Source organism: Myotis daubentonii, chromosome 15 (assembly GCF_963259705.1).
Source record: "Myotis daubentonii chromosome 15, mMyoDau2.1, whole genome shotgun sequence".
NCBI classification, from domain to species: domain Eukaryota; kingdom Metazoa; phylum Chordata; class Mammalia; order Chiroptera; family Vespertilionidae; genus Myotis; species Myotis daubentonii.
Window position 1 is genome coordinate 7,381,934 of NC_081854.1, and position 26,118 is coordinate 7,408,051.

The 26,118-nt window shown below is 61.5% G+C and overlaps 1 protein-coding gene across 2 annotated transcripts in view; it reads left to right on the plus strand.

Annotated features, from left to right (window-relative positions):
- LRRC4B (leucine rich repeat containing 4B) overlaps nucleotides 1–26,118 on the plus strand; it is a 44,300-nt gene that overhangs the window by 12,608 nt on the left and 5,574 nt on the right. The window contains exons 1-2 of one of the 2 annotated variants that reach the window (XM_059665903.1): nucleotides 9,883–10,099; nucleotides 12,487–12,818. In XM_059665903.1, coding sequence (XP_059521886.1) covers nucleotides 12,522–12,818 — 297 coding nt within the window. In that variant the 5' untranslated portion in view covers nucleotides 9,883–10,099; nucleotides 12,487–12,521. Of the gene's footprint in view, nucleotides 1–9,882; nucleotides 10,100–12,486; nucleotides 12,819–26,118 lie in introns of those variants that run through there. The other variant, XM_059665902.1, reaches the window with a different exon arrangement.

Consider the following 26,118-nt stretch of genomic DNA (forward strand, 5'->3'; position numbering starts at 1 on the left):
GGATGCCCCTTGTTGCCTGGAAACCTGTTGCAACTGTTGTCATGGCAGGCGGAGGCGGAGGGGCTGCCTGGGAGGCCTGGGAGATGGGCTGTGAGGCCCTGTCAGGAGGGGTAGGGGTGGAGGTGGGGCAGGATTCTGTCCCAGGGGGTGGCTGGGTCCCCAAGAGGGCTGCTGGGAGAGAAAGGTGGGTCCCGGAGGGGGAACTGAGGAGCCTGTGTATGACTCTGATGCAGGGAGACTGGGGGCCGAGCGCAGGCCACCCCCTTCCTGTCTGGGCTGCGTCCCCCAGGTCCCCGGAGAGCAGACCCCAGGCACCAGCTCAGGGACTGGCCCTCCTCGGGCCTGAAGCCCTAAACGCAGGCCAGATAGTGATGGTGAGCCCACATCCACGGGGGCCCGCACCCCCAGCCCCCGGATCCAGGCCCTGTGGGGTTCCTCCGTTCACTCCTCCCTGCCAGGGAGGGTGACATCTGGGGAAACTGAGGCCCCCCCGCCCACGATCACAGGCCTTCCCCAGCGGCGACCCCTGCCTTCCAGGGGGGACACCGAGGCCCAGAGGGGGAAGCAGGCCGGGCGCCAGGCCCTCCCAGCGGGAAGTGGGAATTGCTGGTAGTTACAGGGGCTCCCTTGCGGATAACCGTGGGCTTGTGGGGAACCCGACTTTCAAAGAGACGCTGGAGTTGCCATAACTCGGAGGCCCCCCCGCCTCTCGATCTTGGTGCTCTTAGTCCTCCAGAGGGGAGGGGCGCCCCACCCAACTCCCACAGGGGCCTTCCAGCACCCAGGTGGGGGGGGAGGGCAGTCCAGGTCCAGCTGGGGGAAGGGGCAAAGACCTTTCAGGTGTCTCTAAGAGCCCCACCCCCCCAACCTGTGATGAATGAGTGGTTTCCATCAGCCAGAAATGCCGGATTGACACATGGGGGGGGGGGGAGGGTCAGAGTCGCAGAATGAGGAAAAGATTTGTTCTTCCAACCCAGTGAGAAAAAGTAATCACTTGTTTTAAAGAGATTTTTTTAAAATTTTTTAAAAGTAATTTACTGACTTTGAGAGAAAGAGAGAAATGTGGGTTTGTTGCTCCACTTATTGATGCATTCACTGGTTGAGTCTTGTATGTGTCCTGACCGGGGGATCGAACCTGCAACCTTGGCAAATCGGGGCTACACTCTAACCAAGTGAGCTACCCGGCCGGGGCCCAAAGCGGGCACTTTTAACATTGCTGCCAGTCAGTGCCAGCACTGTGCATGTCCCACCACCACTCGAGGTGGGCAGGAGCCGGGGGGCAGGAGCGAGAGAGTCAAAGTGCAACCCCAGGGTTCCCTGACCCCAGTCTCTGGCCCCCTCTCCCTCCCTCCTGGAGGCCGGTGCGGGGCTCAGCACAGCTAGAGTCATTTCTCTGAGAGCGGCCTGTGTGCCGGGCACTGCGCTCAGCCCCGCACAGGGATCGGACCACGGAAGCCCCACCGCCCTGGGAGGGAGGTTAGCTATGGCCCCATTGTATAGATGCGCAAACTGAGGCCTGAGAGGTGATGCCCTGTCCAAGGCCATGGGGCTAGTTGTTGAGGATCTGACTGGTCAGGCGCACCCCTGGGGGGTAGGGGGGCCACCCTTATTCATCCTGAAGACCCGCCTCTCCTTGCTCCTCAGAGGGTGCTCAGGCCAGCATCCCCTGAGATGCAGAGTCTCACCCCACCAGGACCCACCAACCCAGCACCTGCACTTGGACAAGGTCCCCAGGTGATCTGGGCTCACGGTGATGTCTGAGAAACATTCCGGTTCAAGAAGTTTCCAACTTTTTATTACTTTTAGTAGTACACACACACACACACACACACACACACACACACATTGATTTCAGAGAGGAAGGGAGAGGGAGAGAGAGAGAGAAACATCAATGATGAGAGAGAATCATTGATCGGCTGCCTCCTGCACGCCCCCTATTGGGGATCGAGCCTGCAACCCGGGCATGTGCCCTGACCGGGAATCGAACTGTGACCTCCTGGTTCATAGGTTGATGCTCAACCACTGAGCCACACAGGCTGGGCAGTAGCACCCCCCTTTTTATTTTTTAAAATAATTCTTTATTGTTGAAAGTATTACATAGATTCCCCTTTACCCCCTATTGACTTCCTCCAACCCTCCCCTTCCCCCCCAACCCCACCCTCACCCCAAATCCTCACCACCCCATTGTCTGTGTCCATGGGCCATGCATATATGTATATAAGCTCCTTGGTTGATTACCTCCCAACCAGCCACTCTCCCCCGCCTTCCCTCTGAGATCCTGCACTCTGATCCACTCCGTTCATCAGTTTATTTTGTTACGTAGATTCCACCTATGAGTGCGATCATGTGATACCGTCTTTCTCTGACGGACTTATTTCACTTAGCATAACGCTCTCCAGGCCCCTCCAGGCTGCCTCAAAGGGTAAGCTACCCTTCTTTTTTACTGCTGCACAGTATTCCATGGTATCCATGTACCACAGCTTTTGTATCCACTCACCTACTGATGGGCACTTGTGCTGTTTCCAGATCTTAGCGATTGTACATTGTGCTGCTATGAACATAGGGGTGCATACATTCTTTCTGATCAGAGTAGCACCCCGTTTCTAAAAATAAAGTAGTTGTGCTCTAGCTGGTTTGGCTCAGTGGATAGAGCTTCGGTTTGCGGACTGAAGGGTCCTGGGTTGATTCCGGTGGAGGACACATGTCCGGGTTGCAGGCTCCATCCCCAGTAGGGGGTGTGCCGGAGGCAGCCGATCAATGATTCTCTCTCATCGTTGATGTTTCTCTCTCTCTCACCTTCTCCCTCCTCTCTGAAATCAATAAAAAACATATTTTAATAAAATAAAATAAAGATGAAGTCATTGTGCACCTCCTGAGACAGAACACATGGCAGCATCGCCTCCTAGGGGCCAGAGTCAGGCTCTCCACCTGCAAACGCAGCCTCGCGCGCCCCTGCAGGAGCCTTGGCAATGACCTTGGCAATGGCCTCTGTTTTGAAAATCACCAACACCAGGCCAGGCCCTACCTGGCTCCCGGGTAGATTCCGTTCAGGGAGGTGGGGTTAGGCCGCCCCCACCCCCCACCCCACAGCCCTGCAGAGCGGAGGGAGTCCGGAGGGTCTGGGTGTCCCTGGGGCCAGCTGTGACCTCGCCCTGCCTCAGTCTGTCCTTCTGAAAGGGGGGGGGGGGGGGGGCAGCGGCTCCCTCGGCACCTCCCCCGACACAGGCAGGTCCCCCTCAGTGAAGCTGGCGTCTCTGGCTTTGATCTCCTGGCTGCTCGGAGCCCGTGAGGTGCCTGCGGGGCAGCCAGGCGGGCGAGCGGTGCGGACGCAGGCGCAGGCTGCTCCGAGCAGGACTGGCTTCGGCTGGGCCGCCGGTAGCGGTGGTGGGAACCGCACCGCCACCGTCACGTGTGGTCACTGCCATCCAGATTCATTTCAGTGAAATTAACAGCTCAGTCCCTCCGCCGCGCTCTCCGCGGGAGGGCGGGGCCCGAGCGCAGGCGCGCGCGCTGGCTGGACACGGAGGTGCAGGGCGCATGGCCAGCCATCGAGGCCGAGCGCGGCGGACAGCGCCGCCTCCAGACCCCGAGACGGCGGCGCACGGACCGCCCCGCGGCGCTCAGGGCCTCCCAGCCCGTCCCAGCCCCGGGCCACGGGGTGCCTGTGACTAATTCCCGTTGCGGGTGAGGAAACGGAGGGACACTTCCGAGCCCGGGTTATCCCCGGATCCTGCTTCACCAAGGAGGAACCGGGAGCCCAGGGAGGCGGCGACCTGGCGGCCCGGTTCCGGTTCCCTCGGCCGCCCCTCCCCGCCCTCTCCCCTCCCCTCCCACGTCTCCCAGCTCGGCCTTTGCAACTCCTGCTTTCGCTGTGTCTTTTCACCCATTCCCCCCTCTCCATCCTCATCCTCACCCTCATCTCATCCTCCCCCCGACCCCTGGCCCAGCTCCTCCGCAGCCTCCAGCCCACGCAGAGGGGTCTTTGCAACCCAGAGCTGCCCTGCCCGCCCCGTCAGCCCCACACCCAGCCTCTCCAGCCCGCAGGCCTGGGCGCAAAGGGGTCCCCTCCCTCCCGCGCGTCCACATCACCTCCCCCAGGCCAGGGCAGTGCCCATCCCATGGCCCAGGTCCCCCCTGTGCCCACCCTCCGCTTACCCTTGAACATTGCCCGCGTGGACCACTAACTCCCTCCGGACAAAACACAAAACAAAACATCCCCTGGGCATGGGCGCTGGCTCTTCACGCAGCGAGTATGGGCTGGAGTGTGTGTGTGTGTGGGGGGGGGGGGGTCCCTCGGCACTGAGGACCCAGCCCCAGCCCCGACAGGCCACACCAGGCTCTGCGCCTGGGGTGCTCACCTAGTGGGGAGACAGACAACACACACAGAACCAGGCTGCAAAGAGGAGGAAGTGTGAGAGGCGGGCAGGCAGGCGGGCGGGCAAAGGAACCCTCTCCAAGGTGGTGATGTGACAGGGACTGGGCCCAGGACAGGAGGGTCTGGCAAAGGCAAGAAAGAGCGCTCAGGGCAGAAGGGACAGCGGGAGCAAAGGCCTGGGGTGCCCGTGTGTGTGTGTGTGTGTGTGTGTGTGTGTGTGTGTGTGTGTGTGTGTCCTCAGGAGGCCTGTGGACCGAGCAGGGCCAGGAGCCACTCAGTACTCATATTTGTTAACTGAACATAAAAAGACCAAATAAATGACCAGTCAGCGCCTCCTGGGAGCAAGCCACCCCTCCCCGCCCCACCCCTGCTGCTGGGAAGCCGGCCCTGCTGCCTGAGCTGAGAGCCCTGCGTCCCTGCGTCCCCAGCAGTGGCTAGGAGGGGCCTGGGCCGCCCTTTCCCAGGATCTCCGAGCTCAAATGTTCACGCCCTGTCCATTCTCAGGGGTTTGGGGTTCCTTTTATTTTATTTATTGTGTTTTATTTTTTTATTATTGATTTCAGAGAGGAAGGGAGAGGGCGAGAGAGAGAGAAACATCAATGATGAGAATCACTGACCGGCTGCCTCCTGCATGCCCCACACTGGGGATCGAGCCCACAACCTGGGCATGTGCCCTTGGCCGGAATCGAACCCGGGACCCTTCAGTCCGCAGGCTGACGCTCTACCCACTGCGCCGCACCAGCCGGGGCTATTTCTTTATTGTTGATAGTAATACAGATGTCTCCCATTTTCTCCCTTTTGCCCCCCTCCACCCAATGCCCCTACCCCCACCCCAGGCCTTCCCCAGGCTACTGTCTGTGCCCGGAGGTTATGCAGATACGTTCTTTGGTTAACCTCTCCCTGTCTCCCTCCAACCCCCACTGTGAGATTTGGAATGAAGCAGACCTGGGTTTTGGTGGGTTTTTTAAAAAATAATTTTTATGGAGGCTCTTTTTTTTTAGACAGAGAGGAAGGGAGAGGGAGAGAGAAACATCGATGTGAGAGTGGACTATCGATTGGCTGCCTCCCCGCCTCTCCCCACGGGGGGGATGGAGCCCACAACCTGGTCCCTGACCTGGAATTGAACTGGCCACCCTTTGGTGCACAGGACGACGCCCAACCAACTGAGCCACCCCGGCCAGGGCAGTTGACTTTTATTTTAAAAGTATTTAGGACACGGGCTGGCGCTGAGGGACACACACGTGAAGTGGTTCCATCCATCCCCCAGCCTGCGCTGCCCATCCCCTCCCCCTCCCACCTGGCAGCCCCGGCCCTGCCCACAGGACAGGCAGCCCGAGAGAGAAGTGCTCCGCGCTCCCTGGCTTTGATGTCTCACCACCCTGGCGGCTCCAGGCTCCGCTTCTGCCCCCGTCCCTCACCCCTCACGGTCGGGAAGTTCTTCTTTAGATCTCACCTCCATCCTTCTTGCTGTGAAGTCAGTCCGTTCCCTAGCTTTTCTCTCACCTTCTGAACTTCCCCCAGAAGAAATGAGTTTGCCGGATGAGACTGTTCCCTGCCTCCCTCTTCGCCTCGCCCCGCCTCCCCTGCATCCCCGAGTTTCCCAGCTGCCATCTGCCTGGATGCTGTCAGGCACGGAGCCTGCTGAGCTCTCAGAGCTCGGGCTGGAGGACCGCAGGCCTCACCCCACACCCCACACCTCTGCCTCCCCTGGGTTTCAGCTCACACCCTGCATCTCTCTCTTCCCCTACCCCCTGACTCTCCCCCGCCCCCCCCTCCCAGCCTCAATCAGCTCCTTCCTGCCTCCTGCACCTCCTCTCTCAGGGCCTCCTGCATCCGCCTGGCACAGGTGGGGTGGAGAAGAGATGCTGGCATTGAGGCCTCTCCGGGGGACGGGGCGTTGGTTAGGGAGGCACTGGAGGACCTGGCCCAGTTCTGGCCGTGGGGTGCCATCCCAGCTGTCTCGTGCAGGCTGGGTGACCCTCGGCCCGTGCCTTCCGTCCTCCGGATCTGCTTTTCCATCTGTAAAATGGGCGCAAGCACAGGCCCCTTCTCCTAGGGCCCCGGGGAGAAGCCAGCGCCCGGAGGCCTGGGCCGCGCTTGGCATGTTACTAGGCACAGGGCAGGTGTTTGGTCGATGTGGCCAGTGCGAGGGTCACCGAAGGGAGGTCACGGAGCTTCGGCCAGCAGGGGTGGGCTCAGGGGTGGGCTCAGGGGTGACATTATCACATCCTGGGGGGGGGGCTGTGGGAGGACAGGGGCAGCATTGTTCTACACGCCCCCCAGGGGGCCTCAGTGGCAATCATGATAAGCTTGGGGGTCTCTGGGGCCCCTCTGTGTGTTGGCCTTGCCTCTGTGCCTCAGCTTCCCTATCTGTGAAATGGGGCAATAGCCGTCTCCGCTCAGAGGGCAGATGGGGGACCACAGAGTGGGGCCTGGTCAGTGCAGGTGAGCGGCAGACGTCACTGTGATCGGTGGCGGTGTCATTGGAGGTGTCACACATGTCCCATGCCCATGCGGACGGATGCCTGGCTTTGGGAACGTGCTGGGAAGAGGAGGGCGAGCCAGCCCTCCTGCTGTGGGTGTTGGAGGGTGTAGCTCCCTCCAGCGGGGTCTGAGGTGCAGCTCCCTCAGGGCGTGGCATGGACGGGGTGCTCTGGGCACCCGCAGTTTGGACCTTGGGTATAGTGTCCGAGACTGAGCCAGCGGGTGGCACCATGGCCTGGCCACGGGGTTGAGCTGGAGGCAGCGGTGTCTGTGGCATTTGGCCGGGCTGCCTCCGCCAGGCAGGCCTCCTGGGATGGGAAGGACCTCAGATCGGGGACGTGAGGCATGAGCCTGTGGTGTGCAGCTCTGAGGGCATCCCGGGCTGGGTATGCAGAGCAGGGGCTGTGGGGCGGGCCTGCCTCCGTGCGACTGCGTGAGGGATGCGGGGTAGCGGGAGAAAGATGGGCTCGTGGCGATGACACCGCATTCCTGATGTTTACTGAGCACCTGCCACGTGCCAGGCTCCGGTGCAGGTCTTTCGAACCCACCACACACGGAAGAGATGCAGCCCCTGCCCTCGGGGAGTGCACACTCCTGTGTGTGGGCTTACAAGAGGGCGATGGTGAGAAAAGGTTATAGAGAAATAAGGCAGAGAGGGGCAGGTCGGGGGGACTGTGTGGTGGGAGGTGGCCTCACGGGAAAGGGGTCATCTCAGCGGAGACCTGAGAGGAGTCAGGGACAGCTGGGGACATGAGGCCAAGGCAGAGGGAAGAGCATGTGCAAAGGCCCTGGGGCAGGTGTGTGCACAGCCTGTTCTGGAAACAGGAAGAGGCGGGTGGGAGCTGAAGCAGCCTGGCTGGGAGAGGGGCCTGGGAGAGGCTGCTGAGACAGGAGGGACCCTCTGGTTGCAGCTGGTGTGGGAACAGACTGGGAGGGAGGCGAGGGTAGAGGTGGGGAGACCAGCGAGGAGGCTCCTCTGATCCCTGGGGGGATGACGGCGGGCCAGGACCATGGTGGGTCCGCATGTCTCCCAAAGGTGGAGGCACTTCCTGAGCAGGTAGCTAGTCAGGCCCTTAATGGCCCTGTGAGATCGATACTCTTCTCCTCGTTTCACAGCATTTTCCTGCAGCTCAGGAAAGTGAAGTCACTGGCCGAGGCCACACAGTGCGTGAACGCAGCCCCAGCGTTCAAACCCAGGCCTTGGCGCTGGCCGGTGTTGCTCCTCTTGCTACTTGTCTGTTATGGTCTATGTCTGTCCTGGGTCTTGAGTGTGGAGGTGGCATTTGTCAGCACCTATACCACTGTCTGCACATACCAGGGACTCGGAAAATATTGGATGGATGGGTGGATGGATGGATAGACAGATGGGTGGATGGATGGATGAATGAAGGGATGGATGGGTGGGTAGATGGATGGATGGATGGATGGAAGGCTGAGTGGATAGATGGATGGATGGATGATGGATAGATGGATGGATGGATGGATGGATGAATGGATGGATGGATGGATGAGGGGATGGATGGATGGATGAAGGGATGGCTGGGTGGGTAGATGGATAGATGAAGGGACAGATGAATGGATGGATGGATAGATGGATGGATGGAAGGGTGAGTGGATGGATGGATGGATGGATGGATGGATGGATGGATGGATGGATGGAAGGGTGAGTGGATGGATGGATGGATGGATGGATGGATGGATGGATGGATGGATGAGTGGATGGGTGGATGGATGAGTGGATGGATGGATGATGGATGGATGGATGGATGGATGATGGATGGGTGGATGGATGATGGATGGAAGGATGAAGGGGCGGAAGGATAGATGGATGGACGGATGGATGGATGGATGGATGGATGGATGGATGGATGAGTGGATGGATGGATGATGGATGGATGGATGGATGGACGGATGGATGGATGAGTGGATGGATGGATGGATGATGGATGGATGGATGGATGATGGATGGAAGGATGGAGGATGGATGGATGGATGGATGGATGATGGATGGAAGGATGGAGGATGGATGGATGGACAAATAGACGGATGGAGGATGGAGGGAAGATGGAGGGCTGGGTGAGTCAAATGGACAAACGCCGCTCCCTGCCCATTTTGCAGAAATGAATCAGGAGGCGGCATCGGGTGGGGGCTGAGGTCCGAGAGCTGCACAGGCTTCTCTGGGGCTCGAGCAGCGGGCTGGCCTCGGCTGCAGGTCGGGTGTCTGCGATGTGGCCCAGTTCCCTGGTACATGGGGTGGTTGGCTGTGCGGATGGCAGGGGCTCGGGGAGCCCCTGGGGTCCCGGAAGGAGCCTGCAGGAGCCTGCGGGAGGCTGCCCGCCCTGGGCTGGGCTGGGTGCGGAGGGCTGGCCGGCCGCGCTGGGAGGGTGGGGTCGGCCTGCTTATGCAGCCAGGAGGCTGTGTGTGCCATGAGGCAGGCTTGGCACGGCCCAGACCCCCTCCCGGCAGCCCAGCCATCAGCATCCTCCCCCCCTCGTCCGACCTTCCCGCCGTCCAGACCCAATGGGTTAATTAGATAACGGAGCCTTTGATTAGCGGGGGAGGGGGGCCTCTGGGCGCTGGGAGGGGGCGAGGAGGAGGAGCAGAGGCGCCCTCCCCGCCCAGGAGGAGAAAGGCGGCGGGAGGGGGAGCGGGAGCTCAGCCGGGCTCTGCACTGCCGTGTGACTGGAAACCGTAATCTCAGAGAAAGAGCCAGGCAGAGCCCGGCCCGAGACCCGGACCGACGGACAGACGGACAGAGGCTGACTGAGACGGGCTTCCGGACAATGAGAGGGTGACGGGGACCGCTCAGATGGAGGAAGGAGAGGGGGGGCCCGAGGTCCCACGGGCAGCAGGACAGTGAGGGGCAGCCCGGCAGGGGTGGCGGCCTGAGGAGGGGCGGGCGGGAGGCAGAGGGGCTGGGGGAGGAGCGGGGTGGGGTCCGTGCCAGAGGAGAGAGGCCGTCGGTGGGGGGAGTGGAGGTGGAGGTGAGGGTGGGGGCAGGGACCAGGGGAGGCCCGCAGGGGGGGGAGGAGGCCACGGCCTAGACAGCCGCCCCCTGGGGTGGGAAGGGCGACAGGCAAGGGGGGGGGGGCGCGGGGAGACCAGGGAGCCCCTGCGTCCCCCCCCAGCACGACCTGGACGAAACCCCAGAGAACGGGCTGGCAGAGCCCGGCGGCTGGCGGCATGTGGAGGGGGGGCCTGGGGTGCAGGGAGAGGCCCCGCGGAAGCCGAGCCACCAGGGTGAGTGTCCCCGTGCTCTGGGCCGCGGGAGGGGGACAAGGACGAGGGGGCCGGGGCTGGGGGGAGGGGGCTGCAGAGGCAGAGGCGGCGATGGGGGATGCGGCTGGCAGCGGCGAGATGGGGGCCGCGGGCGGGCGAGGAGGGAGCCGGGGAGGCAGGCCTGGACCCGGCTGCTGCGGCTCCCTCACCCCAGGCATCCCGGCCGCTGGTCCCCCAGCCTCCGGCCCCGGCTCAGAGGGTGTGGGCTGGGTCGGCGCCGGTCTTAGGAGGTGGAACCGGAGCCCTGGGCTCGGACAAGGACAGGCACCGGCCTCCCCTTCCCCCTGGGGGGGCGAGGACCCCGGCACCTCCCGCAGAAAAATGAGTTCGGGCACAGACACAATCAAACCTCTCTGTCCCTCTGTTTGTCTCTGTCTGTCTCGGTCCCTCTGTCTCTCTGTCCCTCTCTCTGTCCCTCTGTCTCTGTCCATCTGTCTCTCCATCTCTCTATCTCTCTGTCCCTCTGTCTTTGTCCCTCTGTCCGTCTCTCCGTCCCTCTGTCCGTCTCTCCATCCCTCTGTCTGTCTCTCTGTCCCTCTGTCTGTCTCTCTGTCCCTCGTCTGTCTGTCCCTCTGTCTTTGTCCCTCTGTCCATCTCTCTGTCCCTCTGTCTGTCTCTGTCCCTCTGTCTCTCTGTCCCTCTGTCCCTCATCTGTCTCTGTCCCTCTGTCCCTCTGTCCATCTCTCTGTCTCTCCATCTCTCTGTCCCTCTTTGTCCCTCTGTCTCTCCGTCCCTGTCTCTCTGTCCGTGTCTCTGTCCCTCTGTCCATCTCTCTGTCCCTCTGTCCATCTCTCTGTCCCTCTGTCCGTGTCTCTGTCCCTCTGTCCATCTCTCTGTCCCTCTGTCCATCTCTCTGTCCCTCTGTCCATCTCTCTGTCCCTCTGTCCGTCCCTCTGTCCCTCTGTCTGTCTCTGCCCCCCTGGCTCCCTCTCGCTCTCACACACACCCCGGCACAGACAAACGCCCAGGCCTCCTCATCCGAGTTGAAACGGTGTAGGTAACTGCGGACGGAGAGAGCGGGTGTGCGCGCATGTGCGTGGGGGCCTGTGTCCTGGGCCTGAGGCCGCGTGCGAGGGCGTGCCCGGCGCTGCTGGGGGTGTGAGTGAGTGTGCGGTGGCCGGTGGGGGACCTCAGGTCGCCTGGGGGAGCAGGGCTTGCGGGCGTGGGAGCATCTGTGTGTCCCCCAGTGCGCTAGGGGCTGGGAGCCGAGGGGGGACCCGGGCCACAGCCCCCCGCCCTCCCCGACGGCCCCAGGAGGCTCCGGCGGGAAGGCCGTGCGGTGTCTGCGAGGAAAGGGCTCACTCAGAATCCCCGGCAGTTTTCACTGTTGTCCGGGCTGTTGTTACTGTCAGCTTGTCTTCCTTTCCTTCTCTTGTCTATGGAAATGGGGGTGCCCCCCCCAGAACTCAGGCACAGGGTCCCGGCCCCAGCCGCTCCGGGCAGCCTGGGCCCCTCCCCAGCATCGCCTCCAGCCTCCTCCCGCCACCCCCACCCGCCCACTCCCCACCCCAGCCCCCGCCTCGCCCATCGCTGCTCCTTGTCTGGCGCCTCTCGGTCCTTCAGGTTCCCCTGTGAGTCTAACTCAAGTCCCTGCAGCTGCTGGGAGCCCCACAGGGCCCGGACCAGCTGAGGGGCTGGGAGCAGCGTGGAGCTGGGTGCCTGGCCGCGCGGGGGTGGTGAGGCGGGGAGGCCAGGGGAGGGGACAGGACAGGACACTGGAGCCTGCTCGCAGGGGGTCGTACAGGCAGCCAGGGGGCCGGGGTGGGTGGGTGATGGGAGCCCTCCTGCTGGGCTCTTCACCCTTTCTCTGCCACCTTTGCCTCCTCTGTCTCTCTCTCCGTCTCTGCCTATTTATCAACCATTTTGAAATCATGCAAAGACCTAAGTTTTTTAAAAAAAAAAAAAATCTTTTTATGGATTTCAGCGAGGAAGGGAGAGGGAGAGAGAGAGAAACATCAATGATGAGACAGTATCATTGACCAGCTGCCTCCTGCACGCCCCCTACTGGGGATCGAGCCTGCAACCCAGGCATGTGCCCTGGCTGGGAATTGAACTGTGACCTCCTGGTTCATAGGTCGATGCTCAACCACTGGGCCACACTGGCCGGGCAACAACTAAGTTTTGAATCTGGCTGACTTCTCCACTGACTGGCCGAGTGGCCTTGGGCAAGCACTCCTGCTCCCGGGTCTCAGTTTTCAGCTCTGTGAAATGGGCACGATCTTCCCAACAGGGAGAGGATGGATGAGATGAGGGCAGGGAGGTGAGGACGGGGGCAGCAGCGGCCGTGAGCTGGGTGTCCCGGGGCAGATGGGTCCCTCACTGAGCCTCTCCTCTCTCTCCCCCCACAGCCCCCCGGCGCCCGCGCGGAGCATGAACAGTGAGGATGGCGCGCGCCTGCGGCTCCACGTGCCCCCCACTGCCGCCTGGTAGGATGTCCTGGCCCCACGGGGCCCTGCTCTTCCTCTGGCTCTTCTCCCCACCCCTGGGGGCCGGCGGGGGTGGCGTGGCCTTGACCTCGGCGGCCGGAGGGGGCTCCCCGCCTGCCACCTCGTGCCCCGCGGCCTGCTCCTGCAGCAACCAGGCCAGCCGGGTGATCTGCACGCGGAGAGACCTGGCCGAGGTCCCGGCCAGCATCCCTGTCAACACGCGGTACCTGAACCTGCAGGAGAACGGCATCCAGGTGAGCCCGGCCGCGGGCGGCGGGGGGAGGGACACAGTGGGGGCACGGGGGGGGGACGGGGGGGCACAGGGGGTGGCCAGTCCCCGCTCCCCGCGTGGGCGAGGGCCTTCAGAGCGACCCCACCGGCTCTTCAGGGCGGCCCCTGGGCACTTGGGAGCTGCTGCCTGGGCCCCATTAGCCTGAGCCGGGCACCGGGGCCTCAGCACCGGCTCCCTGTCTCCGCGCCAGGCTGTTGGGCCCAGGCGGAACCACCCGCGCCTCGCACAGCGGGACAGGCCTGGCCCCGGAGTCGCAGGCCGCGCTGGCCCCGTCTGTGGTCTGTGCGGCCCACCTCCTGCGCGGCCTGGGCCCAGGGTGGCAGGGTCTGCGCCTGTTTCTTCATCTGGAAATGGGGATGAGCCCCTGCTCACGGGGTTGGAGGGAGGCTGATGGGCCGCACCTTGTCAAGGGTGTGGAATCGTCCTGGTCGTCCTGGTCGTCCTGGTCGTCCTGGCCCCCGCGAGCCCGCACCGCCGCCGCCTGTGTGGGGCTGGAGTGAGGATGGGAGCCCTGAGCCCGCGCCGTGCACGTGACTGGTGCTCAGACGGGGCGGTTGCCACCTGGTTAATTATGGCTGTGACTCAGGTGGGCCCTGAGTGAGGCTTTGGAGAGACATGTGCCTGTTGGAAGCTGGATCCCTCTGCTCTGTCGATGCTTGGGGCCAGGTCATCCGGGTTGTGGGGGCGTCCTGAGCACCACGGAGGCATCCTGGCACTGTGAGGCTGTCCTTGGCACTGTGGGGCATCCTTGGCACTGTGGGGCATCCTGGGTGCTGTGGGGGTGTCCTGGGCGCCGTGAGGGCATCCTGGGCACTGTGGGGGCATCCTGGGCGCTGTGGGGGCATCCTGGATACCATGGGGGTGTCCTGGGCGCTGTGGGGGCATCCTGGGCGCTGTGGGGGCATCCTGGGCACCATGGGGGCGTACTGGGCGCTGTGGGGGCATCCTGGGCACCATGGGGGTGTCCTGGGCGCTGTGGGGGCATCCTGGGTGCCGTGGGGGTGTCCTGGGCGCTGTGGGGGCGTCCTGGACGTTGTGGGGGCATCTTGGGCACCGTGGGGGCGTCCTGGGCACCGTGGGGGCGTCCTGGGCACCGTGGGGGCATCTTGGGCACCGTGGGGGCATCCTGGGCACTGTAGGGCATTGAGCAGCGTCCCTGGCCACTAGGCACCAGTAACACCCACCCCCAGTTCCCAGAAAGTCTCCAGATGTTGCCACACACTCCGGGGGGGCCTCGCCCCTGGCTGAGACCCACTGTTCCAAAGGTGTCGGCTCAAGGTTCCACTCCTAGGATTTCAACCCAAGTTCGTTCGCATTTGGCTCACACACACCCGCCTGTGTCTGCATAGACCCCACTTCTCAGTGAATTTATGGCCAGCGAGCATTTCCTTTTCGAACGCAGCAGAGAGGCTGGGTCGTCTTTGAACTCCTCCTACCAATAGGTTTTCCCAGATGCTGTTCAACAAGAAACGAGGTGTCGTCAGTCCCGGCCCCCTGCAGCCTCTCCTGCCCCAGCCCACATGCCCAGGGGGACGAGGCCGGGAACTGCCACTCCCCGCCTGCAGCCCCCACCCCGCTCCTGCGGGACCCACCGTGTCCTCTGCTCCCGGCGCCTCCCCAGTCACCTCCCAGTCCCCCTCCGTCCCTCCAGCTGCAGCCCCTGAAGGGCGGCACTCTGACTCCATTGTCACCGCACACCTGCCCTGCCCGATGGTCAGCAGATGCCGCCTGTCCCGGGTGATGCCGAGACCTGCACGGCCCGTCCCCGCCCGCTGCCTTCCGCCCTAGGAGGGGGGGCAATGCATGAACAGGGATGGTGCTGAGCGGGCCAGTGAGGCTCAGGCGGGCTGGTGGAGGTGAGGCGGTGACTAGAGGACTGATGCTGGGTCTGTCTTGAACGTGGAAATGGCAGGGTTTCCCTGCAGAGGGGAGCTGGGAGGGAGGGACGCAGAGAGAGAGGATGGCCCGGGGTTTTAAGCCTGAGCTGGCCCCTTTGCTGGGACCTGCTTGCTCATGTGCCTGTCACCCCGCCTCCAGGCCACCGGCCTCCAAACCTCTGGATCCACATCCCTGTCAGAGTTCACATGTGGCCCCGCGGACACACATGAGTTCATGTGTACGTCTCGCTAGTCTCCTGCACCCCGGCACCGTGGACATGACAAGGCACGCACAGCCCGGCCAGCGTGGCTCAGTGGTTGAGCGTCGACCTATAAACCAGGAGGTCACAGTTCGATTCCCGGTCAGGGCACATGCCCGGGTTGCAGGTTTGATCCCCGGTGTGGGGCGTGCAGGAGGCAGCTGATCAATGATTCTCTCTCATCATTGATGTTTCTATCCCTCTCTCCCACTCCCTTCCTCTCTGAAATCAATAAAAAAAAAATTTTTTTTTTAAAGAAAAAGGAAAGGCACACTGAAATGGGCTCCCTTCTCGGGTCCAAATCCCAACACTTTCATTTCTCATCCCGGGGTTCCAGCACCCCAGTCTGGAGGCCACCGGCTCCTGACACTACCCGCCCCCCAAGGGTGGAGGGTGTCGGCCCACCAGAGCGGGTGCTGGCCCTGGCCAGTGCGGCTCAGTTGGTTGGAGCGTCGTCCTGTGCACAGTCGCAGGTTTGAGTCCCTCCCGTCAGGGCACGTACCTGGGCTGCAGGTTCGAATCCCAGTCAGGGCGCGTGCGAGAGGCAACCCATCAATGTTTCCTTCTCACATCGATGCTTCTCTCTGTCTCTTCCTCTCCCTTCCTCTCTCTAAAGATCAATGAAAACATATCCTCAGGTGAGGATTTTTTCTTTTTCCTTTTAAACATATTTTATTGATTTTTTACAGAGAGGAAGGGAGAGGTATAGAGAGTTAGAAACATCGATGAGAGAGAAACATCGATCAGCTGCCTCCTGCACGCCCCCTCCTGGAGATGTGCCCGCAACCAAGGTGCATGCCCTTGACCGGAATCGAACCCGGGACCCTTCAGTCTGCAGGCTGATGCTCCATCCACTGAGCCAAACCGGTCAGGGCGAGGATTTTTCTTTTTAAAGAGCGGTAGATTTGGCCCCCTTAGTAGGCACCTTGCAGGTGGCAGGAGTGGGGCCATCTGGGGAGCAATTAGAGGCGCTTTTAAAAAGAACAACTCTTTAATTATACAAATAAAAAAGTTTAAAAAACCACCCCTAGTCCCACCACCTAGATATAAATAACTGCTGCTCAGCTTTTGTTTTAAAAGCCTTGCTGGCTCTTTTCTGTGCCTCTGTAAGTGTATTTTTAAATTATTGATCACAGAGTGAATGCAAATTCATTTAGAAACACTAGAAAATACAGCGGAAACACAGGCCAAGCCAAGTGAAACTCCACAGCCTCCAGAGACGCTCCCCACGCACGTCCTCGGCTCATGCGCGATAGGCCGGGGTTAGGAAACCCATTTCTTTCTTTTCGAATTGAAAAAAAAAAAATGAGCCCTAGCCGGTTTGGCTCAGCAGATGGAGCATCAGCCTGCAAACCAAAGGGTCCCGGGTTCGATTGCGGTCAAGGGCATGTACCTGGTCAGGGACCTGGTCATGTACCATTGGTGCAGGAGGCAACCAGTGGAGGATGTGTCTCTCACATGGATGTTTCTCTCTGTTTCCCTCTCTCCTCCACTCTCCCTAAAAATCAATGGGAAAATATCCTCGCGTGAGGATTAATTTAAAAAAAAAAAATGAAATCACACCATTTCATGGGGGACGATGCCAAGTGCACAGGTGGCCGGGGCCACTCTCTGGGATGACGGTTTAGTCTTGGGGAGAGTTGGTGGTTTGAATGCCTTCATGGGAAAGATCGTTTTTTTTTAATCAGCGGCCTTCAGTGAGGCGCCTCCTTCTGTCTGAGGTTGGACTGGGAGTGGGAGCCTGGGCCATGGACAGGCCTTCTACCCGGGGACCGGCCTTCCCTCTGCCTCGCGGCCCCAGCGACCGGAAGGAGCAGGTTGGGGCTGGGGCACTGGCTGGGGAAGCATCGGTAGCCGGGCACCCCTTGGTGTCCTGGGGGGGGGGGGGTGGCCCGGGGCAAGCCCCCACCCCTGGCTCTGCTCCTGCTCCCCGTGAGGCCCTGGCTGCAGGCTCCTGCCTCCTGCACCGCCTGCTCCTCCTCCGCCGGCCCCTCCTCCCCGAAGCCAGCCACCCTCATCTGTTTACTGCGGGTCTCTGCTTGTGTGTGTTCTGGAAAGCGCTTATTGTTGCTTTGTATGCGTGTATTTTTAATTCATGTAAATGCTGCGTTAGAGATGGCTTTCTTTGTCTCACTGTTTTCCCTCGGCCTGGGTTGTGAAGAGCCATCCACGTGGCTGTGTGTGTGTGTGTGTGTGTGTGTGTGTGTGCGCGCGCGCGCGGGCAACTGCCTGCTCCGCGGCTTTAGCTGCTGAATTCCCCTGGGTGGGCGCCCCCATGCCCTGCCCCCCACCCCAGTCAGGACAGGCACCCAGGAGACTTCCAGCTGCTCCCACCACAAATCCTCCCTGGGGGCCCCTTTGGCGCCCGCGTGACAGTGTCTTGGAATGTGCCCCTGGGGACTGGTGGCTCCGGGGACATGCACTCCGCCTAATAGGACGGATCCACGGATCCACCATCCACCGGGGCTTGCAGCCGGCTGCCCTGCGTCCCTCGGGTCCCGTGACGTCATGTGCACAGGGTGAGTGACAGCTCTTGGCAATGGGTGCGCTTCTGTCCTCAGATGCAATCGGCCCATCCCAAGGAGACACGCATGGGTGCTGCAGGGCACTGTGGGGGCTTGTTCTGTGAAGGCCGTCCCTTCCTGGGTGGCCGTGGGGCCAGGACCAGGGTCTGATGACGGGCGTCGGGTAGGCGAGCGGCCGTGCATCTCACGCGGGAGGTCATGGGAAAGCGAGTGGCCGTGCATCTCGCGTGGGAGGTCATGGGAAAGCGAGTGGCCGTGCATCTCACACAGGAGGTCATGGGTAAGCGGGTCGCCGTGCATCTCACGCGGGAGGTCATGGGAAAGCGAGTGGCCGTGCATCTCGCGTGGGAGGTCATGGGTAAGCGAGTGGCCGTGCATCTCACGCGGGTGGTCATGGGTAAGCGGTTCGCTCTTCATCTCACGCGGGAGGTTCTGGGTAAGCGGGGCTCTGTGCATCTCGCGCGGGAGGTCATGGGTAAGCGGGGCTCTGTGCATCTCGCGCGGGAGGTTCTGGGTAAGCGGGGCTCTGTGCATCTCGCGCGGGAGGTTCTGGGTAAGCGAGTCCCGTGCATCTCACGTGGGAGGTTCGCGGCTACTGGGAACGGAGTTGGAGGAACATTGACTGACAGGGAAGTGCTTCAGATGCAATATCGAGTTTTCTAAGGATGCGAGCACAATGCCCGACTTGTTTTACAACTTAATTTAAAGAACAGCAACCGCAGGGACCACCCAGCAACGTTAGCAGCGCTTCCGACTGGACTGCGGGGGACAGTGGGGCTGTGACAGGTGAAGCCGCTGGGCCTCCCGTTCCTCGCCGACCTGGGGACGGTCACAGCCGCCCCCCCCCCCCCCCCCCCCCGCCACCGTCACCGGGAACCCGGCGCCTCCTTCCTGGACAGCGAGTGCTCAGCACCGCCATGTGCCAGGCGCGCGCCGTGGCCCTGGGGACCGAGGTCGCCAGCAGATCACAGCTGAGGAGGCGACAGCGAGGCCGCCTCGCCGCGGCCCCTGTCATCCTGCTCCGCTCGGAGGCGCCTGCTCTGAGCGCCCAGCCCCGTCCAGTCCAGTCGAGTCCCCCGCCCTCCACCCCCCAGGAATGCATGCCCCCCCCCCCCGACTTCGTGGACACCGGCCTCGGTCACCGCTGGCCCAGGGCTCAGCTCAGAAGCGCCCCGTCCTGGAGAGTCACGTGGCTTCTGAGCCTCATGACAGCCCCAGGGAGGGAGGTGGGGGTGTCATCCCCACGTTGCCCTTGAGCAGACTGAGGCCCCGAGATCCAGGAGACCCCTGACTCCCACTAATTATGTCCCCCCATGAGCGCATCGCCTGCCCCCTCCCAGCCCCTCCCATGGCTCCAAGTCCTAGTTCCAGGGTGCGCTAACTTCAACATCCTGCCCCCCCCCCCCGTGGCCCTATTCTAATCCCCATTTTCCAGACGAGGACACTGAGGCGGGGAGGCTGAGGGTGCTGTACGGAGGCCTCCGTTAGCGAGGGGACTGGGACTCAGCCCGGCTGGCTGGCTGCAGAACTTGATTTCTCTCTCTCTCTTTTTTAACTCGATATGTTTTTTACTGATTTTTAGAGAGAGGGGAAGGGACAGAGAGAGAGAGAAACATGGATGTGAGAGAGCAACGTCGATCGGTTGCCTCCCATATGCACCCCAAGCGGGGATTGGACCCGCAACCTGGGTATGTGCCCTGACCGGGAATCGAACCCGCAACCCTTCAGTGCAAGGACGGCCGTACAACCCACGGAGCCTCCCGGCCAGGGCTGAACCTGATTTTTTTCTCTTTTTTAAAAAAAGTATTTATTTATTTATTATTTTGTGGTCGTTGTTAATCCTGCCCGGAGGACATTTTTCCATTGATTTTTAGAGCGGGAGAGAGGGAAACATCGATGTGAGAAAACATATCGATTGGTTGCCTCCTGCACAAGCCCCGGCCAGGGCCGGGCTGGGGAGGAGCCTGCAACCGAGGTCCGTGCCCTTGACTGGAATCGAACCTGGGACCCTCTGGTCCGCAGGCCGATGCTCTGTCCACTGAACCAAACAGGCTAGGGCTGAACTTGATTTCTTTTTTTCTTTTTCCTTTCGTTTCTTTTGTTTGAACTTGATTTCTTAACGTGCTTCTGATGCTCCCTAATTCGCAGCTCTCTGGGCTCCGCGCCCGGTGACAGAACTGTGACCCAGTCCTGGCTGCGTGGGCACAGCCCTCCGGGCTCTGGCCTCGTCCTTGCCCATTGGGATGCTCCCCCACCTCCCGCCCCACCTCCTGGCCTCGGTCTCTCTCCCCTTCCCCCCTAGCTGGAGCCACCGCATCACCCCTGTTCCCCCTGCAACAGGCACCTGTCCCGGCCACACCACACTCAGGGGCGCCCTCTGCTGGGCCCAGACGCAGCCCCAGCTCCACGCGGGAGTCCAGCTGAGACCTTGAGTCCCTGCGCCCCATCCCCTCCCCACCGCGTGTCTGGCAGGCCCAGCTACCGACTGGTGCACCTGCAGCACCCATCCTGTTCCTGATTGGCTTATTGAGCACCCACTGTGTGCCAGGCGCTGCGCTGAGCACAGTGAGCAGGCCAGGTTCACAGACCCAAACCAGCCCAGGTGTTAACTGAAAAAACCCACATTACACGTGGACCCGCACAGCTCAGACCCGGTTGTTCGAGAGTCATCGGTCCGTGCAGTACCGCTAGCTGGAGGTGAGAGCTGAGAGCTGAGCCAGACAGGCAGGAGAGGGGCAGGGGGGCGGGGGGAGGGGGCGCCTTCCTGGGAGGGCTGACCCCTGACCCCACTGCCTTCGGCCAGGCTGGGGGTACGGCCTGGGGCCTCCTAGCGGGACAGTTAGTATTTGTTGTTGGATGGAGGGGAGGCGAGGTGATATTGACCGAAATAGCATCATGGTCTTCCCTAAAGGAGGAGACCCGGGTTCTGAGTGGCCACCTGGCGCCGGGCGAGGCTGTCTTGTCTCCGTCTGTGCTTTTCCTCATTTAGTCCCCAGGGCCCTGTCCCCCGCTGCAGAGGCGGCTGCAGAGGCGGGGAGGCCCGGGAGGTTGGGGAGGCCCGCGAGGCCCCGTCTAGGTCTGAGTGGCTCACTGAGTGAGGTGCCCGCCAGGCCCCAGCCAGGCCCTAGGCCAGTGGTCGGCAAACTCATTAGTCAACGGAGCCAAATATCAACAGTACGACGATTGAAATTTCCTTTGAGAGCCAAATTTTTTAAACTTAAACCATATAGGCAGGTACATTGTTATTAACTTAATTAGGGTGCTCCTAAGGCTTAGGAAGAGCCACACTCAAGGGGCCAAAGAGCCGCATGTGGCTCGCGAGCCGCAGTTTGCCGACCACGGTCCTAGGGGTTTGGGGTGCCCCCCTTGGAAAGGGAGACGCACCCTTATCCCCGGGAAGGAGGAGATATGAGAAGTCCCCGTGAAAGTGTTTGGAAAAATAACAATGATTTTTAAAATTGTGACTGTAAAGAAAAAATAACGGGGGAAAAACCACAAAAGTGAAGCTCACGAAATTTGTGCCGGTTCATTGCATTCAAAACATATAAAAACAATGTATCTCAATCGTGTTTAAGATGAACGGTGCCCTTAATCACTTTCCTACCACAGTTAAATTTTAATAAAGGATTTCTTGGCCGTTTGTTTTCTTAAAAACCCCACCAGAACACAGCGGCTCTTTGCCACGTTTAGTAACCTGTGCTCGCCACAACGGGAGCCGGAGGATGAGCGGGGAGAAGCCCCATTAGGTGTCTGTGCCCTTGACACGGACACAGAGCCCGCCTGGGTGGGGGTGGGCTCAGGAAATGGGGGGAAGGAGTCAGGGGACCAGGGGACTCAGGCCGGCAGGCGGCTGTCAGGGGCAGGACCCCAGGCCTCGCTTCTCTGCTGGGGGTGGGAGTGGGGGGTGTCAGTTTGTCAGGCCACCAGGGGCTTGTCTGCCCCAAGCACCAGGCCCACCTTGTCATCATCCCCGCCACCCCCCGTAACCGTGGCCACCAGGGTGCCCGGCCCCGGCCTCAGAGGGAGTTTGACCACCTGCTGTGCTGTGGAGGGGCCCCAGCCCGCCTCCCCCTGCCCCCCCGGGCAGCCCCGGTCACCGTGGCCACTCGCTGATGCTGTGTCATTATCACACTCAGCGTCTCCCCCCCACCGGGGTCAGCTCCGGGAAGTGGGCTGTGCCGTCTCGCCCACGGCTGCACCCCCAGAGCCCGGCATAGCAGGCGCCCAGGGACTACCTGTCAAGTGAGCAGATGGGCACGCGGGGACGTCTGAGCAGGGAATGGGCCATGAGCTCAGACACACACGGACACGGCGGGCAGCCGAGCCTCTGGGCTCAGGGTGAGCCGGCGGGGTGGGGACCCCGTGCTCAGATGCAGGGGAGCCCCGGCCGGGCGGCTCCGTTAGTTAGAGTGTCGTCCCAGGCCCCAAACGGACACGGACGTGGGTTCCACTCCCCAAGTAGCTGGAGTGGGGGCGTGTGGCCGGGGAGCGGGGGGAGGGGAGGGGGAGGCGGGCGGATGCCCATTGTTGCAGGTTTGATCCCGGGCGGGGGGTGTGCAGGAGGCAGCCCGTCCATGTTTCTATCTCACATCCATGGCTCTCTCTCCCTCCCTCTCTCTCTCTAAAAAGCAATAAGCGTTTCCTCGGGTGAGGATAGGAAATCAAAGAACTAAAAGAAAATAGATTCAGGGGCAGCAGGCGGCGAGTCCTGGCTCTGCTGCTGCCGGGCTGTGAGACGGAGGGCGGTGACCGGCCTCTGGCACGTGTGCCTTCCACAGACCAGGCCTCCCACCCGCCCCTCAGAGTCGCTTGATGGGTAAATAAATGGGCAGTGGATGAAGAAGGGGCATTCGGACAGGGTGCTGGGGAGGGTGCTGGGGAGGTGTCCAGGCAGATGAAAAGGGAAGGGCGTTCTGAGCAGAGGGAACAGCATATGCAAAGGTGGAGGACCTGGTGAGAGAGTTCCAGGAGCCCAGATTGGTGACGGGCAGCTGGAGTGAGGCAGCAAGTGAGGGGTCCTACGGAGGGGAGGGGAAGGGAGGGGAGGGGAGGGGAGGGGAGAGGCCAGCAGGGGCCGGCCAGGCAGGGCTTCCGACACGGGCTGGATGGCCGTAGAGGAGGCCAGAGCAGGGTCGGCCCTGGGTGTGGCAAGGCCCCGGAGACGGACGGATGGAGGGGAGAGGTTGGGGGCCGGGCAGGCTGCGGCCCGAGCTGGGTCACGGGGTGGAGGGAAGAGGGCTGAGACATTGAGGAGGGACAGAACTGCGAGGCTGGCCTGCTGACCCCGCGGGGAGGCCCCGGGTGGGGCGGGGGTCAGGGTTGCCGGCCGCTCTTGCCTGGGAAGGCGGACCGGAGGGGCCACGCTGAGAACAGGGGCCCCAGAAGGAGGCGGGGGCAGAGGGGGAGGCGGCGCATCCTGCTGGGCTTGCCGATGGGCTCGCCGGCTCCCGGGGACCCCCCTTGACCCAGTGTCACCAGGACAGGACGAGGGGCCGCCTCGCAGAGCGCTCCCTGTTCTCAGCTTCTCAGCCCGAACGCAGCCCCGGCTCTCGCGGCCCAGGTCCTCCTCTCCCTGGTGACCAGCGCCGATGGGAACTCCCCCTCCCGTTATTATTGTGACTGTTATTTTAAATTATTTTTTAAAACATCTTTTTATTGATGTCAGAGAGGAAGGGAGAGAGAGAGAAACATCAATGATGTGAGAATCATGGATCGGCTGCCTCCTGCACGCCCCCTACTGGGGACCGAGCCCGCAGCCTGAGCATGTGCCCTTGACCAGAACTCAGCCAGGGACCCTTCCGTCCTCAGTCCTTTGGCTCTATCCACTGGGCCACACTGGCTAGGGTGTCATATTATTAACAGAAGCAGCAGCGAGGCCTGCTCTGAGCTCCGCCAGCGTTTCGCAGGGCGACAATAAAGGTGACGCGAGACGGGTACGCCCACCCCCCCACCCCCCGCCAGGCCTTCCCGGGACTCCAGGCTGCACCACTGGGCGCTGGCGCCTCCAGGACCCGACACGCGGGCTCCAGACATGTGCGGCCAGGAAAGCTGCTGTGGGGGTGCCATTCACGCCGCCACGGGATGAGGAGGAGCCGGGGTTCCAGGGCTCAGCCCCCCCAGCCTCCTGCACAGCCGCAGGGCCAGCGAGGGGTCTCTCCAGCCCTCCCGCCTCCCAGGCCATCCTGCCGTGGGCGCTGCCCATCGTCCCCCGGCAGCCACGTCCTGGGGGGCCCCTCCCCCGGTGGCAGGAGCTCCCTTAGGCCTGCCCCCCCCCCAGCCGGCTCGCTTCGGAAGCGACTCGCCCCTCCCCTCCTTTGCTGAGGTCTCTCCGGCTCTGAGAGCCAGCGTGTCACTGGAGGAAGCGAGAGGAAGCGCAAGCCTATTAAAGAAATACATGCCCTGGCCGGTGTGGCTCAGTGGATAGAGCGTAGGCCCACGGACTGAAGGGTCCCGGGTTCGATTCCGGTCAAGGGCTGTAGACTGGTTGCGGGCTTCTCCATGGCCTGGGCCCTGACAGGACAGCCTCCAGCGTGTGTGCAGGGGGCAACCGATCGATGTGCTTCTCTCACATCGATGTTTCGCTCTGTCTTTCCCTCTCTCTTCCACTCTCTCTAAAAATCAATGGAAAAATACCCTCAGGTGAGGATTAAAAAATAATAATAATAAAAATAATAAACTGGCTGTACCATTTTTTAAAAAGAGAGATAGGGAGAGAGTGAGAGGAAGGGTGAGAAAGAAAGAGAAACATCGATGTGGAAACATCAATGTGAGCAACATGGATCAGTTGCCTCCTGTGTGCACCCCAACCGGGGATGGGACCCACAACCCAGGTATGTGCCCTGACTGGGATTCGAACCCACAACCCTTTGGTATGCAGGATGATGTGCAACCCACTGAGCCACCCAGCCAGGATGCGTATATATTACTTTCTCGGCAGAATAAAAAGGTGTATGGAGATTGCTCTGTTACTCTGACCTGGCACCCAGCCTGGGCCTGGCCTCAGGAGAGGGGGGTGGTGTTTATGAGGGGGGAGGGGGAGGGGACAGCCCCTTCCTGGGGCTCTCCTCTGCGCTCTGTCATCCCAGGTCCACCCCTTGTCTCTGCGAGCCCTTCAAAGAAAGCTAAAGAGCCCAAAGTTTGGTTTTTTTTTAAAGTTTTACTTTTTGGACAAAGAGACAGACAGACAGACATGGATTTGTTGTTCCACTTGCTTACACATTCGTTGGTTGACCTTGTATGTGTCCGGACCAGGGATCGAACCTGCAACCTTGGTGTAGCGGGACGGTGCTCTGACCACTGAGCTGCCCGGCCGGGCCAGATTCCAGCGTTTTAAGAGCCCACGTGTATCTTCAGCTGGCTCTTGCACCCTGAGGCCCCAAGGACCTTCCCTCGGGCCAGGTGCCGGGTTGTTTTCCGAATTCCCAGGAATCTGGTTCCCACGCAGGGAATGGACCCCAATTCTGGCCAAAGAGGACCCCCCAACACGATGGGGAGATTCCAAGAGGGGCTGCTTTCAAATTCATTCGCTTACGAAACCCAGAACCTGAGCTGAGACCCAGGCCTGCCTCCTGGCGGTGGGGGGGGGGGGGCGGGGGGGTTGAGGGTGTCTCTGGGGAGAGACAGCAGACAGGCAGCTGGTACAGCGAGAGCCCAGGTGGGGGTGACAGGGCCAGGACAGCCTCCAAACAGTTGACCCCTGAGAGCGGGGTGTGGAAGGCAGAGGGAGGGGCAAGTGCAGAGGCATGGGGGGGGGGGGTGCGCGCTGGGCTCAGGGAATTGCTGGGGGCGGGGTGGGGGGATTCGGGAAGGGTGGGGGGAGGGGGCAGGTCATGCCAGGCCCCTGTGCTCTCCAGGGCAGGGACTGTGTTATTATGGGATGGACCGTCACACTGGGTCCCCTTGGTCAGCGGCAGGTGTGGGCTCTGGGAGTGATGGGGGCTCTGGGGGCGCTGTGAGCGGGAGGGACTGGGATCTGTGGGGAGGAACAGACCCCCGGGGGCCGGGTGTCGGGGGGGCCGGCCATGGACTGGAGAGGAGGGGACGCAATAGGGAGTCAGCGGACGGAGGGCCAGCTCCTTGGGGTGGAGGGAGGCGGGGACAGCAAGTGTCAGACGGACTAGCCATCTCTGGTTGTCGCTGCCCTGGGGGCCTCCTCCACCGGAGATGGCAGCGTGGCCTCGGTCAGCAGGCTCAGAGCTCGAGGGTCCCCACTTCCTGGCTGTCCTGTTTCATAGGCTAGGGGTTGGGGGGGGCGGGGCGGGGGGCAAAATGCGGTTGTGCCCCCAGTGCGGGAGCCCGGGAAGCGCCTGGCAACCTGCACAGCCTCACACGCCCAGCGTGTGGACGGACAACAGGCCGGGAGTTTGGAAAGCTGAGTGTGAAAAGGGCCGCAAACTCTCCTTCGTCAGTTTCAGCTCAGTTACATGTTGAAATCATAATATTTGGGATGGAGTGGGCTAAATAAACATGATTAACGCTGATTTCACCTCTTTGGGGTTTTTTTTTTATTATTATTATCCTCACCCGAGGATATGTTGTGTTTTTTAATATATTTTTATTGATTTCAGAGAGAAAGGGAGAAGGAGAAAGAGAGAGAAGCA